This window comes from Coenobita brevimanus, chromosome 102 (assembly GCF_032717465.1).
Source record: "Coenobita brevimanus isolate Jiangsu-jjx chromosome 102, ASM3271746v2, whole genome shotgun sequence".
NCBI classification, from domain to species: Eukaryota; Metazoa; Arthropoda; class Malacostraca; order Decapoda; family Coenobitidae; genus Coenobita; species Coenobita brevimanus.
Window position 1 is genome coordinate 33,262,740 of NC_137055.1, and position 16,809 is coordinate 33,279,548.

General features: G+C 43.1%; 1 protein-coding gene across 1 annotated transcript in view; it reads right to left on the bottom strand.

The window, feature by feature from the left end:
* Window positions 1–16,809, bottom strand: part of LOC145415452 (fat-like cadherin-related tumor suppressor homolog) — a 693,356-nt gene that overhangs the window by 269,969 nt on the left and 406,578 nt on the right. Inside the window, exons 27-29 of the mRNA XM_080284728.1 lie at window positions 13,615–13,759; window positions 7,199–7,360; window positions 6,835–7,079 (exon numbers count right to left, since the gene is read on the bottom strand). Of these exons, the coding sequence (XP_080140854.1) occupies window positions 6,835–7,079; window positions 7,199–7,360; window positions 13,615–13,759 (552 nt within the window). The remainder of the gene's footprint in view (window positions 1–6,834; window positions 7,080–7,198; window positions 7,361–13,614; window positions 13,760–16,809) is intronic.

The following is a 16,809-nucleotide window of genomic DNA, read 5'->3' on the forward strand; positions in this document are numbered from 1 at the left end:
AGTGCCTGGTTTATGCAAACGTCCCTCACCTACTTTTGATTTCCATGGATGATGGTGGTCTGCAGGAGGAGGGGAACTTCAGCCTGCAGTCCACTGGCATCACATTTTGGATGAACCTGGGGTATAAATACCATGTTCATGCTGTCTCCAGGCAATTTCATTCAGTTTAGAAGTGATTTCTTAAAGTGATCCATCCATCCATCCATCCATTATCCAATCCTATGTTGGCCCATGAGCAGTGTAGGAATCCTGGGCTAGGCAAGTTGGTCCTGACATTTAAGATGAGAGTGACCAGCCTCACTCATCCCTAAGTGGCATTATGTGAGCAATAAACCCCAACCAACCCTTGGCTACACAGGATCAATCCAACTGGAGTGCTGTAATTACCCACTAAACCACCAGGCGCCATAATTTGGTTATATAGTTACCACCCAGCGTGGTAAATGATTTCTGGTGTACAGGAAACCATTTGGCTTGTCACTCAGTGTAGAGTCACCCATAGGCAGAAGGAAGAGGAAAGAATGAAGGAAAGCAGAAGAGGGAGTGTAAAGTCACCTGTAGGCAGTAAAAAGAGGAAAGAATGAAGGAAAGAAAGACAGAAGAGGAAGGATGGAAGAGTTTAGATATAGCCTTCCTTTACCTCTCCACTACAAGAACCTCCCCCCCTAATCATCTACAGAATGCAAGACAAACCAATAAAGTACATAAATCATCAGACTGAATGGGTTAAGGAATGTTGTGATGTTGATGTGCATGGGCTGAAAAGTGTTAGAAGGACTCGTAGATGCTTTGGTTATGTGGTGAGAATGAAAAATGAAAGACAGATTAGGACAGTGTATGTGAGTGAAATGGATGGGGAGAAAGGCAAGGGAAGACAATGGAAAAGATGGAGGAGTGGGGTGGTGAAATACTATGAATGAAGCAGGTGGTCTGTGAGTTTGAAGAACAATCTGAGGGTAGAGTAAGGGGTGATTAGAGGAATTTTGTCTGTGGCCATCCCCCTCTAGGATGTAGGAATCTGGTATTACACATGCACACAGATGTGATATGGTCAGAGAAGTTGGTTTCTACAGGAAAAGACATGAGTTCAATCCCAGGTTGGGGTAGAGAACAGCTTGATGACTTGGCTTTTGCTTAATCAGACTTTACTTAGCTTACACAAGACCTACTGATATGTCATAAAAACACCTCTGCTAATACCATCACAACAGTCTTGAATGAGACAACACGGGTAAATATTCAGTATGGACTGTGGATATTTGCACTGAACTCGTGATTGATCCTGAAAAGATCATAGTACCTGTCCTGTGAAATCTGCTTCCAAGCCATTAGGTGTGCTAAGTTGACTCTGTGCCTTCTTTATGCCTGCACAGCTGTTGACTTTATTCAGGGGTATTTGACGTGCCCCTGGGGATAGTTTTTTTTTTTCAAGAATACTCCCCCAGTATCCCTGCTTGCCGTACGAGGCGACTAAAAGGGTTGGCAGAGGGTAAGTGCCTCTCCCCAGAAAACAACTAACTAAAAAGACGAACAAGAAGCCTCGGACAAGGACTGACCAAAAGATGATGACCAAGGACCGGACAAAGGACGTGGTATGGATAGCAACATGGAATGTAAGGGGTGCGAATGATGAGGTGAAAGAGAGAGAGATTGTCCAGGTGCTTAAGGGTACAAAAGTGGATGTATGTGGACTAACTGAAACTAAATGGTGAGGTGAGAGTGTGAGAGAAAGGGAGTATGGATGGGGTATATGTGCAGGAGTAGGTGGGAATGAGAGGGCAAAAGAAGGAGTGTGTATTGTTGTGAGTAAAAGATGGAAGAAGAACATAAGAGAGTATGGATCATTTGGGTCAAGGATTGTGTGAGTAAGATTGAAAGTTGGAATACAAATGAAGGCGATTGTGTGTGTGTATGCGCCAACGCAAGATCGTGCAAGCAGAGTGAGAGAAAAGTCCTGGACAAATGTGGAAGTGTGCATGGAAAAGTTTGGAAGGAATGAGAGTGTTTTTGATCGGTGATATGAATGTTAAAGTAGGGAATGTGAAGGTGGATGGAATAGTTGGTGAGTGGGATGTGCCTGCTGAGATAGATGAGAATGGCAGTGCGTTAGTGGACATTTGTGCTGGGAGGGGGTTAGTGATAGCAAATACCCTCTTCAGGCACAAAATGATCCACGGGTATATACACATGGCGAATGATGAGAAGGGTGGGTGGTGAACTGAATGAAAGGAAGGCAATGATTGATTATGTGTGTGTGTACGAAAGGATGCAAAGATGTGTAATGGATGCAAGAGCTTACAGAGGTTGGGGGAGTGGACTTTCTAACCACTACTTGGTGGTGGCCAGAATCAAGATCCAAGTAAGATGGAGAAATAGAAGAAGGGAAGGACAGGAAGAAGAGTAGTTGCAAGGAGAGTGGAAAGGTTACAAGAGGATGAGAAAAAGGCAGAATATAAGAGTGAAGTGGAGGAACGATTGGGTAAACATGAATTGGGGCAGATGGGGGACGTGGAAGGTGTGTGCAGGATATTCACGGAAGAAATATGTGCAGCATGTGATGTGGTGTGTGTGGTGAAGAGAAGATGGAGGGGGGTGCAAGGAACAGTATGGTGGAATGAAGATGTGAGACAGGCTGTGGCACAAAAGAAGAAAGCATACAATGAATGGATGAGAAATAGGGGCGTGGAAGTTGAGAGGCGGAAGAGAGAGCTATACGTAGAAAGAGAGGTGAAATGATCAATAAGAGAGTGAATGAGGAATTTGGAAGGATTTTGAGTGCAAAGAGGAGGGAATGTAAGAAAATGTTCTAGAAAGAGGTAAAGACAGTTAGGGTATTCATGAAGTAAGTTGGGAAGTGAATCATAAAAATGGTAGATTGCTAGTGGAGAAGGGAGAGAAAATGAGCAGGTGGAGAGAACACTTCAAGGAATTGTTGAACATAAAGAATGAAAGAAATGTGAGTATAAGTTGCTGGGGAATGGTTGGGAGATGGAGGGAGGTGAGAAGATGGGAAGAAATCAGTAGGATGGAAGTAGTGGAAGTAATGAAGAGAGTCAGAATGGGGAAAGTCCCAGGAATTGAAGGGGTATGTAGTGAAATGCTGAAGTATCGGGGAGAGATAGTAGTAGAATGAATATGGAAGATGTTCAGATTGGCTGGGGAGAAAGGTAGAGTCCCGGAGGATTGGAAGTCAGATATAATTATTCCTCTGTACAAAGAAAATGGGGAAAAAGAAGTGTATAGTAATTATAGGGGCAGGAAAAGTATATGGTACGATAATTATAGACGGAGTTAGGGAAATAACAGAGGAATTGGTTGGAGAAGAAAAGGGAGGTTTTAGGAAGAGAAGAGGTTGTGTAAATCAGATATACATCCTTAGGTCTTTAGTGGAAAAGTTTCTAGAGAAGGGGAAGAAGTTGTATGAGGCCTGCATGGATTTAGTGAAAGCATATGACAGGGTGGACAAACAAGGAATGTGGAAAGTATTAATAATATACTGAGTAAATGAGAAGTTGCTGAATACCATGAAAAGTATGGATGAGGAGGCTAAGGCTGCAGTGCATGTGAATAGTGAACAGAGTGAATTTTACTATCTGAATATTGGACTGAAACAAGGATGTGTCATGTCCCCATGGTTGTTCAATCTGTATACTGATGGGGTTATTTAAGATGTACAAGGTAGGGCAATGGATGCTGGAGCAACCAGAATGAAAGAGTGCAGTTTATGGAAACTCCCTGCACTGTTGCTGCAGATGATACTGTTTTGCTCAGTGAAGACGAAGGGGAACTGCAAGGCTTGGTGAAAGAGTTTAGGAGAGTGTGTAAGAAACGGAAACTAAGAGTGTATGTAAAGTTATGGTCATTATGAGAAATGATGCCAATGAATGTATGGTGAAGTTGGAAGAGGAGGAAATGGAACATGTGAGAGTGTTTAAGTGCTTAGGTAATGTGATGAGTAAGCATGAAAGTTTAGAGGGTGAAGTGCTTGAAACAGAACAACAACGAAGAAACGTTGCTGGTTCTTTGAAAGCAGTGATACAGAATAGGGGAAGTAAAAACACAAGTAATGGAGAGAGGGATGGTGTTGGTAATGAATGGTGATTGATGGAATATCTCTAATTTGTTGTATGCTGATGATGCAGTATCTATCTATCTATCTATTGCCAGACACCAAAATCCCGTAAAGGATGGCCATTTGACTTTGAGTTAGTTGTTTTACAGGAAGGGGCACCAACCCTCCACCAACCCACTTGTTGACACGTAGGGAGCACGTATGGTTTGGTTATATGGTTACCACCCAGCGTTGTAAATGGTTTCTTGGCTTACAGGAAACCATTTGGCTTGTCCCTCAATGTAAAGCCACCTGTAAAGGAAAGAAAAGGAATAAGAAGTGACAGGAAAGATAGGAGAAATAGGAAGAGAGGAGGGCAGGCACAGAAAAAGAATGATAAAAGCTAAGGAAGTAGGCAGCACTACATCAAGTGAGCGGATGATGGTTGCCACCACCCACCACAGTGATGCAGTACTACTCACAAATACTGCACATGAACTTGGTAGACTAGAGCAGAGCTTTGCTAATATCTGTGAGCGTCATGCCTTAAGAGTAAATGTAGAAAAGCGTAAAGTAATGGTTACTGAGATAGAAGGTGAATCCCAGTGTGATGTTACTGTGAATGGAAAGAGACTGAAATTGGTGAGAGAGTTTAAATACCTGGGTACAGTGATAGAAAAGAAGGAAAAATATGCAAATGAAGTGGAATGTAGAGTGACCCAAGGAAGGAAAGTAGCTGGTGCTATGAAGGCCTTGATAAAAAAGAGGCTTGAGTGTTGCAGCTGTACAAGGCTTGCATGAAGGAGTGTTAGTGCCAACATTAACATATGGATGTGAGACTATGGTGTGGCATGAAAATGAAAAGTCAAGAATAAGAGCTGTGGAGATGGGACTGCTGAGGAAAGTACGTTGGGTACAGAGAGTGAATAGGATACAAATAATGTGATTCATGAAAGATGTGGCGTGAGGAAGTCTATGGACACCAGAATCGAGGACAGTGTACCAAGATGTATGGTCATGTGGAGAGAATGGATAACAACAGAGAGGTGAAAAAGGTATACCTGAGAGAATTTATAGGTGGAAGGAGACAAGGTATGCCAAGGAGGTGGAAAGATACGGTGGATGAGTGTGTGAGGAAGAGAGGTATGGAAGTCAGTGAGGCTAGGGAACTGACAAGAGATCAAGCTGGCTGGATGAATGTTGTGAGAAGACATGCATGATCAGAGATTTGGCACCCCTTTCGCACATGACAGCATCCGGATTGACTCTATTGTTTATGTTTATGTGAAGCTACAGAATGTGGTGAATGTTTTTGGCGTATCAGACAGAGCCAGAATTCAGGGGGCTTGAATGATAAGTGAATGGAAGTGTGGCCCATTGGGTTGGGCAAACTTTGGCTGTCTGGACGTGCTACTCCTCACCCTGCCCTAGGATGGGAAAGGAGGTCCAGATGATGTTGGATGATGATGATGATGATGATGATGATGATGATGATAAAGAACAGGGAAGTGAGCATGAAAAAAAAAAAAAAAAAAAAAAGTTGCTGCATGAAAGTATTGTGATACCAACCCTAACAATGGTAGTGAAGCTGGGACCTTGTTGGAAGGACACGTCAAGGGTGATAGCAGCGGAAATGAGTTATTTGAGAGGAGCATGTGGAGTTATGCGGAGAGACAGACTGACAAATGAGGAAGTGAAGGAGCATTGTGGTGTGGATGTTATAGAAAGCATTAGGAGAAATACACTGAGGTGGTATGGCCAACTGGAGAGGATGGAGTGCGAGAGACTAATGAGGAGAGTGTACGTGACTGAGTTGGAGGGAGGGAGAGGAAGGGGGAGGCCAAGGATAAGATAGAGGGATGGAGCGGAGAGATATATGGGGGGAGGGTGAGCTGGGATCAGGACAAAGAAATGGCGCTAGACAGGGCGACATGGAGGTGATTTGTTTGTGGCCACCCGTTACGGGACTGAGGCATCTGGCAATAGATTGGTAGACGATAGTAAGGAAATATTTATCATTGTATGCACTAAAAATAATCTTTATTTCATAATAATACACTGAGGTGGTTTGGACATGTGGAGAGAATGGAGAATGAAAGACTGACTAAGAGGGTGTATGTAGGTAAGGTGGAGGGAGGGAGAGGGAGGGGTAGACCGAGGATGAGGTGGAGGGATGGAGTTGAGAGGTATATGAGGGAGGGGGGGGGTGAGTTGGGGGGAGGGGAGTCAAATGGTGGGTGACAGAGTGACTTGGAGGCGTTTTGTCTGCGGCCACCCTTTGCGGGATTAGGTCGTCGGGCTATAGATAGATAGATAGATAGATTTCATAATTCTGTAAATTCCTTGAACAGTAAACAATTCAATAGGTTACTTTAAATACACGGAAATGTACACCTAGCAATTAAGGTTTCCTTTCATCATTTCCTAGAAAAAGTAAAAATATCATTATACAGTTCTGACACTTATCGTGACAAATATGTATTAAGCGTGTAGAAAGAGTTCAACAAACTGAATCACGTGCTGTGAAGTAAAAATGGTTTTGGAGCACTGCAGAAGACTACCAGGTGTCATTTGGTTAAATGGATACCACTCAGCTTAGTAAATGGTTTCCTGGGTTAAAGGAAACCATTTGGCTTGCCAATCAGTGTACAGTCTCCAGAAGGCAGCATTACACTGAGTGGATGATAGGTAGCCCCACCTATCATATGGGAGAGAAAAAAAAAAAAGTCAATTTACCATTCACTCATTACTGAAAATATTTTTACAGTACTTTTAATACCTACCACCACTGAGATCGTCATATAGTCAAGTGCTGGAGGTGTGGCCAGTGTGTGGTTAGTGACGGTGATGCGGTGGGTGCGGAGCCGTTCATGGTCGAGGGGCTTACGTACTACCACATGTCCACTATCAGTCACTGTGAAGGAGCCTCCTGAGTCCTTGTTGGTCTCTTCATCCTCTGCTTCATCTGACTGGATCAAGTACTGCACTTTCTGTGGTCCCTCTGTCCACAGTGTGGTTATAACCTTACCTAGAAACACATACTAGTTACACTCTGTCTCTTTCTCTTCCTTTCCTAGGTTACAGAAAACCAGCTGGTTTATCATTCAGTCTAGAGCACTAAATGAATCAATGCATCTGCTCACTTACCCACTGGTGCATCCTCCCACAGAAAGAACTGTGCATACTGTCTGGGGCAGTGAGGGGGTGGGTCATGAGTGGGCAGGAGGAAAATAGTGACAGGGACATCGGAGTGGTGACGAGGCGACCCCCTGTCCTCACCACGGATGAAAAACTGATACACTTCATTCTCTGCAATATTGATACCTCCATCACTACTTGTCTCTAATACAAAGTGGTCTATATATTCTCATGTGCAAAGAATGAAAATAAAAGACCAGCCAGGAGAGTGTATGTGAGTGAGCTGGAGGGGGTGGGAGACAGGATAAGATTGAAGGATGGTGTGGTGAGGTATATGAGGACTGTGTGAACTAGAGAGAGGGCAGCCTGATGGCAAAGAATAGGGCGGCATGGAGGAAAATTTGTAAAATTCTACTGAGAGGCTGTTACAGACTAAAAATTTAGTACAGCAGATGCCACTGGACAGGGAGATGTGTATACAATTCCTATCTAGGATCTACTTAAATAAAGAAAACAGCTTCAACTATGTACTTATAGAGAGAACAGTATGATTAGTTACAAAGCTGTATGAGGGCATATATATACAAATAAACCAGCTTTACAATGCAAGGTTTAACTGATGCTCTTAGCTCTGATGTATAAGGTCAACTCTGGAACTGTCTTCCTTGATCTGTATTTGTCTCTCTCTATGATCTTACTTTTAAATGCAATGTGACATGGCATCTCCAAGCGAAGAGTTCCTGAATATGACTCTTCTTCTTTTTCTTTTTTAGTTTTTCTTGGAAAGAACAACTTCTTTTTGTAAGCTTCCTACCTCTGGTTCTTTCTTCTTTGAACTAAGAAAAAAAAAAAAAAGTTGCTCTATTACACAGGTGGTCAAGTTTGGAAGACCTTGGAGACACACACAATAAAACTGAGATAATCCAGGGCAATATGATATATACACTCAATCCTTGTAAATTACGGCAATTTGGGTCTGGACCACTGCCGTGGTTTACGAATTCCGTGATTTATGAATAATAACCCTTATGTGAAAAATTAATTTGGGTCTGGACTTTGGCCAACCCGCCCCCACAGCACCCTACCTACACCTATCTAGGCACCATCAAACACAAACATACAAATTTAGGAATATTCAGTGCATGTATCAAATAGAAATAAGCCATGTTAAGGGATCTCACCTTAATCTTATGACGAAATTGCTTAAGTGAATGAAGTGGGGTGGTGTTGGGAAGAACTTAGAACCTCTCAGCATTTGTTCTTCCCAAACTCTTTTGCCAGCTTTGAAAACTTCTCTCCCCTCTCAACACGACGAATGAGCTCCAAACGTTGCCTGTACAACAACTGTGGCAGCTTCTTGACGTCATACTGCTTAGAGCACTTCATTGGGGGGTTGGGAGGGGCCATGGCAGGTAGGAGGCGGGGGGAAGTTGCACAAAAAAGGCAGGTAACTCTCGTACTCCACAGCAACGGTCTGTAGTGTGCAGACTGGCGGGACAAGAACAACAACAACATGGCGGCATTAGTATGCACATATGCCACCAGGGACGAGCGGTGATTGGTTGTTGGGTCGCGAATTTCAGTTTGAATGCCATGGTGTATGGATCTCCTTGGAAAAGGCCCACTTGGGTGCCTAGATCCGCGACATTCATGACTTAACAGTGATTTAAGGTTGCCGGCAGTATGACGACCACCAAGCCGTGATTTACGAATCCGCGATTTATGAACATGCGATTTACGAGGATTGAGTGTATAGATGACTCTTTTTCCTGTATCTATATAATGGCTCTACATAGACCTGAGTTCATATTATTATTGACTGAAAGTTAGAATACAAATGTGGGCGATTGTGTGTGTGTATGCACCAATGCAAGATTGTGCAAGCAGAGTGAGAGAAGAGTTCTGGACAAATGTAGAAGTGTGCATGGAAAAGTTTGGAAGGAATGAGAGAGTGTTTTTGATCGGTGATATGAATGGTAAAGTAGGGAATGTGAAGGTGGATGGAATAGTTGGTATGTGGGGTGTGCCTGCTGAGACAGATGAGAACGGCAGTGCATTAGCGGACATTTGTACTGGGAGAGGGTTGGTGATAGTCAATATCCTCTTCAGGCATAAAATGATCCACTGGTATACATGGCGAGTGATGAGAAGGGTGGGTGGTGAACTGAATGAAAGGAAGCCAATGATTGATTATGTGTGTGTGGATGAAAGGATGCGAAAATGTGTAATGGATGCAAGAGCTTATAGAGATTGGGGGAGTGGACTTTCTGACCACTACTTGGTGGTGGCCAGAATCAAGATCCAAATAGGATGGAGAAATAGAAGATGGGAAGGACGGGAAGAAGGAGTATTTGTAAGGAGAGTGGAAAGGTTACAAGAGGATGAGAAAAAGGCAGAGTATAAGAGAGAAGTGGAGGAACGATTGGGCAAACATGAACTGGAGCAGATGGGGGACGTGGAAGGTGTGTACAGGATATTTACATAACAAATATGTGCAACATGTGATGTGGTGTGTGGGATGAAGAGAAGACGGAGGGGGGTGCAAGGAACAGCGTGGTGCAATGAAGAGGTGAGACAGGCTGTGGCACAAAAGAAGAAAGCATACAATGAATGGATGAGAAATAGGGGTGTGGAAGAAGTTGAGAGGCGGAAGAGAGAGTTATATGTAGAGAGAAAGAGAGAGGTGAAAAGAAAGAGAGAGTAAGAAGAGAGTGGACGAGGAATTTGGAAGGAATCTGAGTGTAAAGTGGAGGGACTGTAAGAAAATGTTCTGGAAAGAGGTGAAAGGAGTAAGACAGGGTGCAAGTGAAGTCAGCAGGGGAGTGAAAGATAAAAATGGTAGATTACTAGTGGAGAAGGGAGAAAAAGTGAGCAGATGGAGAGAACACTTTAAGGAATAGTTGAACATAGAAAATGGAAGTAATGTGAGTATAAGTGGCTGGGAAATGGCTGGGAGAAGGAGGGAGTTGAGAAGACAGGAAGAAATCAGTAGGATAGAAGTTGTGGAAGCAATGAAGAAAGTTAAATTGGGGAAAGTCCCAGGAATTGATGGAGTGTGTGGTGAAATGCTGAAGCATGGGGGAGAGATAGTAGTAGAATGGATGTGGAAAATGTGCAGATTGGCCTGGGAGGAAGGTAGAGGCCCGGAGGATTGGAAGCCAGGTATAATTATTCCCTTGTACAAAGGAAAAGGGGAAAAAGAAGTGTGTGGTAATCATAGGGGCATTTGTCTTCTTAGTATAAGAGGAAACGTGTGGTAATCATAGGGGCATTTGTCTTCTTAGTATAATAGGAAAAGTGTATGGTAGGATACTTATTGACAGAGTTAGAGAAAGAACAGAGAAATTAGTTGGAGAAGAACAGGGAGGTTTTAGGAAGGGAAGAGGTTGTGTAGATCAGATATTCATTCTTAGATCTTTAGAGGAAAAGTTTCTAGAGAAGGGAAAGAAGTTGTATGCGGCTTTCATGGATTTGGAGAAAGCATATGACAGGGTGGATAGACAAGGATTGTGGAAAGTATTAAGAATATATGGAGTAGATGGGAAGTTGTTGAATGCTGTGAAGAGTATGTACGATGGTGCGAAGGCTGCAGTGTGTGTGGATGGTGAACTAAGTGAACTTTTCTCTTTGAAAGTTGGGTTGAAACAGGGATGTGTCATGTCTCCATGGTTGTTCAATCTGTACATGGATGAGGTAATAAAAGAGGTGCAAGGTAGGGTAGTGGATGTTGGAGTGGCCCTGGTGAGAGAGGGTAGTGTTTGGCAACTCCCTGTGCTCTTGTTTGCAGATGATACTGTGTTGTTGAATGAAGACGAAGGGGAGCTGCAAGGCTTGGTGGATGAGTTTGGGAGAGTGTGTAAGAAACGGAATCTAAAGGTGAATGTAGGGAAGAGTAAAGTGATGGTCTTTGAGAGAGGTGAAGTCAGTGAATGTACAGCGAGGTTGGATGGTGAGGAATTGGAAAATGTGAGTACATTTAAGTACTTGGGTAGTGTGATGTGATGAGTAAGGATGGTGGTTTGGAGGGTGAAGTGCTTGAAAGGGTACAGCAGGGAAGAAAGGTTGCTGGTTCTTTGAAAGCAGTGATAAGAGACAGGGAACTGAGCATGGAAGTGAAAAACTTACTACATGACAGTATTGTGATACCAACTCTAACGTATGGAAGTGAAGCTTGGACGTTGTTGGAAGGACACAAGTCAAGAGTGAGAGCAGTGGAAATGAGTTATTTAAGAGGAGCCTGTGGAGTCACATGGAGAGACAGGCTGATGAATGAGGATATAAAGGAGCACTGTGGTGTGGATGTGGATGTGATAGGAAGCGTTATGAGGAACACACTGAGGTGGTTTGGCCATGTGGAGAGGATGGAGGGTGAAAGACTGACGAAGAGAGTGTATGTGAGTGAGGTGGAGGGGGGAAGAGGGAGGGGGAGGCCGAGGATGAGATGGAGGGATGGGGTGGAGAGGTATATGAGAGAGGGGGGTGTGAGTTGGGAGCAGGGCAGTGAAATGGCAGGGGACAGGGCGATGTGGAGGCAATTTGTTTGTGGCCACCTCAAACAGGATTGAGGTGTCTGGCAATAGATAGATAGATAGATGGTATGGTAGGATACTTATTGACAGAGTTAGAGAAAGAGCAGAGGAATTAGTTGGAGAAGAACAGGGAGGCTTTAGTAAGGGAAGAGGTTTTGTAGATCAGATATTCATTTTTAGATCTTTAGTGGAAAAGTTTCTAGAGAAGGGAAAGAAGTTGTATACTGCTTTCATGGATTTGGAGAAAGCATATGACAGGGTGGATAGACAAGGATTGTGGAAAGTATTAAGAATATATGGAGTAGATGGGAAGTTGATGAATGCTATGAAGAGTACGTATGATGGTGCTAAGGCTACAGTTCGTGTGGATGATGAACTGAGTGAATTTTTCACTTTGAAGGTTGGGTTGAAACAGGGATGTGTCATGTCTCCATGGTTGTTCAATCTGTATATGGATGGGGTAATAAAAGAGGTACAAGGTAGGGTAGTGGATGTTGGAGTGGCCCTGGTGAGAGAGGGTAGTGTTTGGAAACTCACTGTACTGTTGTTTGCAGATGATACAGTGTTGTTGAGTGAATATGAAGGAGAGCTGCAGGGCTTGGTGGATGAGTTTGGGAGAGTGTGTAAGAAACGGAATCTAAAGGTGAATGTACGGAAGAGTAAAGTGATGGTCTTTGAGAGAGGTGAAGTCAGCTAATGTACAGCGAGGTTGAATGGTGAGGAATTGGAAAATGTGAGTATGTTTAAGTACTTGGGTAGTGTGATGAGTAAGGATGGAGGTTTGGAGGGTGAAGTGCTTGAAAGGGTACAGCAGGGAAGAAAGGTTGCTGGTTCCTTGAAAGCAGTGATAAGAAACAGGCAAGTGAGCATGGAAGTGAAAAAGTTACTACATGACAGTACTGTGATACCAACTCTAACGTATGGAAGTGAAGCTTGGATGTTGCTGAAAGGATACAAGTCAAGAGTGAGAGCAGTGGAAATCAGTTATTTAAGAGGAGCCTGTGGAGTCACATGGAGAGACAGGTTGACAAATGAGGATATAAAGGAGCATTGTGGTGTGGATGTGGATGTGATAAGAAGCGTTAGGAGGAATACACTGAGGTGGTTTGGCCATGTGGAGAGGATGGAGGGTGAAAGACTGACGAAGAGAGTGTATGTGAGTGAGGTGGAGGGGGGGAAGAGGGAGGGGGAGGCCGAGGATGAGATGGAGGGATGGGGTGGAGAGGTATATGAGAGAGGGGGGTGTGAGTTGGGAGCGGGGCATTGAAATGGCGGGGGACAGGGTGACGTGGAGGCAATTTGTTTGTGGCCACCTCGAACGGGATTGAGGCATCTTGCAATAGATAGGTAGATAGATAGATTTCCTTATAACTGGCACAAAGAATATGTTGGAGACGTGATGCAAAACATGGTTACTATTTTGCTATCAATGTTGCATAAATAATACACTTTCAAACTGTTATGCCATTATTTCTAAGCTTACAACAAATTAAGGCTCTTCTTAAAGAAGGATGAACTAGTGGACAACATGAATGAAAACCAATGAAGTCTAGTGAACTTCGCTTAAAAGGTCAAAGAACCATATGTAGCTTGTGAGATGGATTTTGGCCACCCCTGCTTTGTTAAGATGTGATACAGTATCCTTAAATTTGTTGCCATAAGCATGGAACTGGAAATCTTGAGGGTTGGTATTGTGGCTTTACACTCATCTAAACATGAATCTGGCAAAATGCAGGCTGGCGTTGCCTTTCTCCAGCAGTCCACCATTTTTCTCCTTTTGGAGGATAGAAATGGAGCTGAGGGGCATTAATATAATTGGGTAGTGGTGCCACCTACTTATAATGATGCAATTACATGAAGGCATCCCTCCCAAGCTCCATCTTGAGGATGACTTACCTAAGCCTTGGGCACTGCGGATGAGAGTGATGTGGCCAGTGGATGCGCTGACTTTAAAGAGTGTCAATGCCTCTGAGCTGTTGGCTTCATACATGCTGTACTCCACCTTGCTGTTTGTTCCCTCATCCATGTCATATGCTTCAACCTGGGTACAGTGGAGGACTTGCCATATTTCCTGCCATATAATCCGCACTGGCGTATAATGTACAAAGGTGTATAATATGCCTCATTGCTTCAGCACGGGATATTTTGGAAAAAAAAAATTTACTCAGTTTAATTTACCAATTATTCATATTCAACATTTACCAGTATGTTGTAAGGGAAAATAATTTTGCATTAAATCATTTATATACTGAAAGTGGAAATGCACAAATATACAAATCTTTCACTGATGAACTGCGTTTGCTAGCAGGCAATTAGCTGACTTTTGTTTGTAATTTACTAATGCTCCTGATGTGATGCAATCATTCCATGCTCCATGTGTGTGTATTATCTAACCCACAGAATGCTTAGTTTACTGTTTTTTTATGATGCATCTACAGTAATGCACACACGTAAAAGTCTGCATTACAGTACTGAAATCTTAATTAATAAGCAGCAAGGTCATCGAGTGATTTACTTCTGACTGCTGGTAGCCTTGGTACCAGTCACCTCAACCCATAGGCCTACCCCAAATTATGACTTCACAGTATAATGTGCAGAGTGATTAATGAAGAGAGACAGAGAAAGAGAGAGAGAAAAAAAAAGGACAATAAAACCTCACTATAACAGACCCAGTGGGGCCATATGCATTCCGAAAAAAGTGAAATTACGATAAAAGTGACATTCAGACTTCCCCTGCTAACCCGGACTTTTTCTGATATATCAGACATTAGTCCGGATGGCACTAATGCTTTTTAAACTGTTTTCACTGCCATTCCAGTACTGTACTATATTATACAGTCACTACAATAATGAAATGGTATAATGTATAAACAGTAAAATCTCCCTTGGTCAGCATTCCTCTAAGTTGGGATTATACATAAGTCAGTACAGCTCCAAAATATTCATCAAAAAATCATCAACATCATCATCCGGTCATCCTTTCCCACCCTAAGGCTGGGTGAGGAGTAGCAACATTCAGATAGCCCAAATGTGCCCCATCCAATGGGCCACACATCCATTCACTCATCATTTAAGCCCCCAAAATCCTGGCTCTATCAGATATGCCAAAAACATCCATCACATTCTGTAGCTTCACATAATCATACCCGATAGAGTCAATCCGAACGCTGTCGCATTAAAAAGGGGTGCCAAATCCCTGATTATGCACTTCTCACAATGTTCATCCAGCTAGCTCGATCTTGTCAGTCCCCTGACCTCACCGACTTCCAAACCTCTCTTCCTCACACACTCATCCACCATATCTTTCCACCTGCTCTTTGGCCTACCTCACCTCCTCCCTCCTTCAAATTTGCCCAGATATATCTTTTTCACCACTCTACTGTTATCCATTCTCTCCACATGACCATACCATCTCAGTACACTCTTTTCAATTCTGGTGTCCACAGACTCCCTCATTCCACATCTTTCATGAATCACATTATTTTGTATCCTATCCACTCTGTACTCCACATACATTCCTCAGCAGTCCCATCTCCACAGCTCTCACTCTCGACTTTTCATTTTCATGCCACACCATAGTCTCACATCCATATGTTAAAGCTGACACTAACACTTCTTCATGTAAGTCTCGTGCAGCTGCAACACTAGAGCCTGTGCTTTTATCAAGGCCTTCACAGCACCAGCTACTTTCTTTCCTTGAGTCACTCTACTTTCCACTTCTTTTGCACATTTCCCTCTCTCTTCTATCACTGTACCCAGGTATCTGAACTCTCCAACCAACTCCACTCTCACTTCATTCACTGTTACAACACACTAGGAGCCACCTTCTCCCTCCATAACCATCACTTTACTCTTTTCTACATTTATTCTCAGGGCACAATGCTCACAGCCATCAGCAATATTCTGCACTAGTCTGCCAAGTTCATGTCTGGTATTTGCAAGTAGTACAGCATCATCAGCATACAACAAATTTGAGATATTCCATCCATCACCATTCATTACCAACGCCATCCTTTTCTCCATTACTCATGTTTTTACCTCTCTCATCACCCCATCCATACAAATATACTGAACAACGATGCGGACATCACACAACCTTGTCGCATGCCCACACTGATCGTAAATCATTCACTTAGATGCCCATTTACCCTTACACATGCCTCACTACCATCATAAAAACTCTTGACGGCACCTAGCAGCTTACCATCTACACCATACATGAGCAAAACCTTCCACAATCCTTCTCTGTCTACTTTGTCGTATGCTTTTTCCAGATCCATGAATGCCATGAACACCTTATAGACTTTCTCACAAGCCTTCTCGACTATCTGCCTCACTGCAAATATCTGATCCACACATCCTCTGCACTCCTACAGCCAACCTGTTCATCACTCACTAGGACTTCTGATATCTCTCTTACTTTATAATAATTCTTCCATATACCTTCCCTGCCACACTCAATAAACTTATGCCACGATAATTATTGAACTCACTTCACTTACCTTTGTTTTTGTACAGGGATACAAACACAGCCTTTTTCCACTTTACTGGCACAGTTTCACTCATCCAAGCCTTCTTACCTATCTTCAACAAGCTCTCTCTGCTAAACTTAATCATCTCTGCATACACCTCCTCAACCCCAGCTGCATTCCCATTTTTCAGTCATGTCACAGCATTCTTCACCTATGTGAAGGTCACGCTTCTTGGCACTGCATTCCTTCTCTGCACACCCCCAAAACCAATCACATTTACAATGGCTTTGCTCTCTATTTCCATTCACCAGGCTTTCAAAATATTTTTTCCATCTGGTGCTTACTTCATCCCCATGGGTTAATAATCTACCACTTGCATCCTTCACACTTTCACAGTTCTTTCTGCTGTCACTTCTACATTTCTGCACCTCTTTCCAAAATAACTTTCTATTATCATAGTAATTTGTATTCATTTTTCTCTCTAGATCATCAATTACCTCCTTTTTCCACGTGGCAAAAAACTGGTCAGCAAAATTGATCTTATGTCGGCAAAATGCCGACTAATAACAACCCAAGCTTGGCATCACGTGAGGCGTGAGGCATCAAGGTATCCCACTGA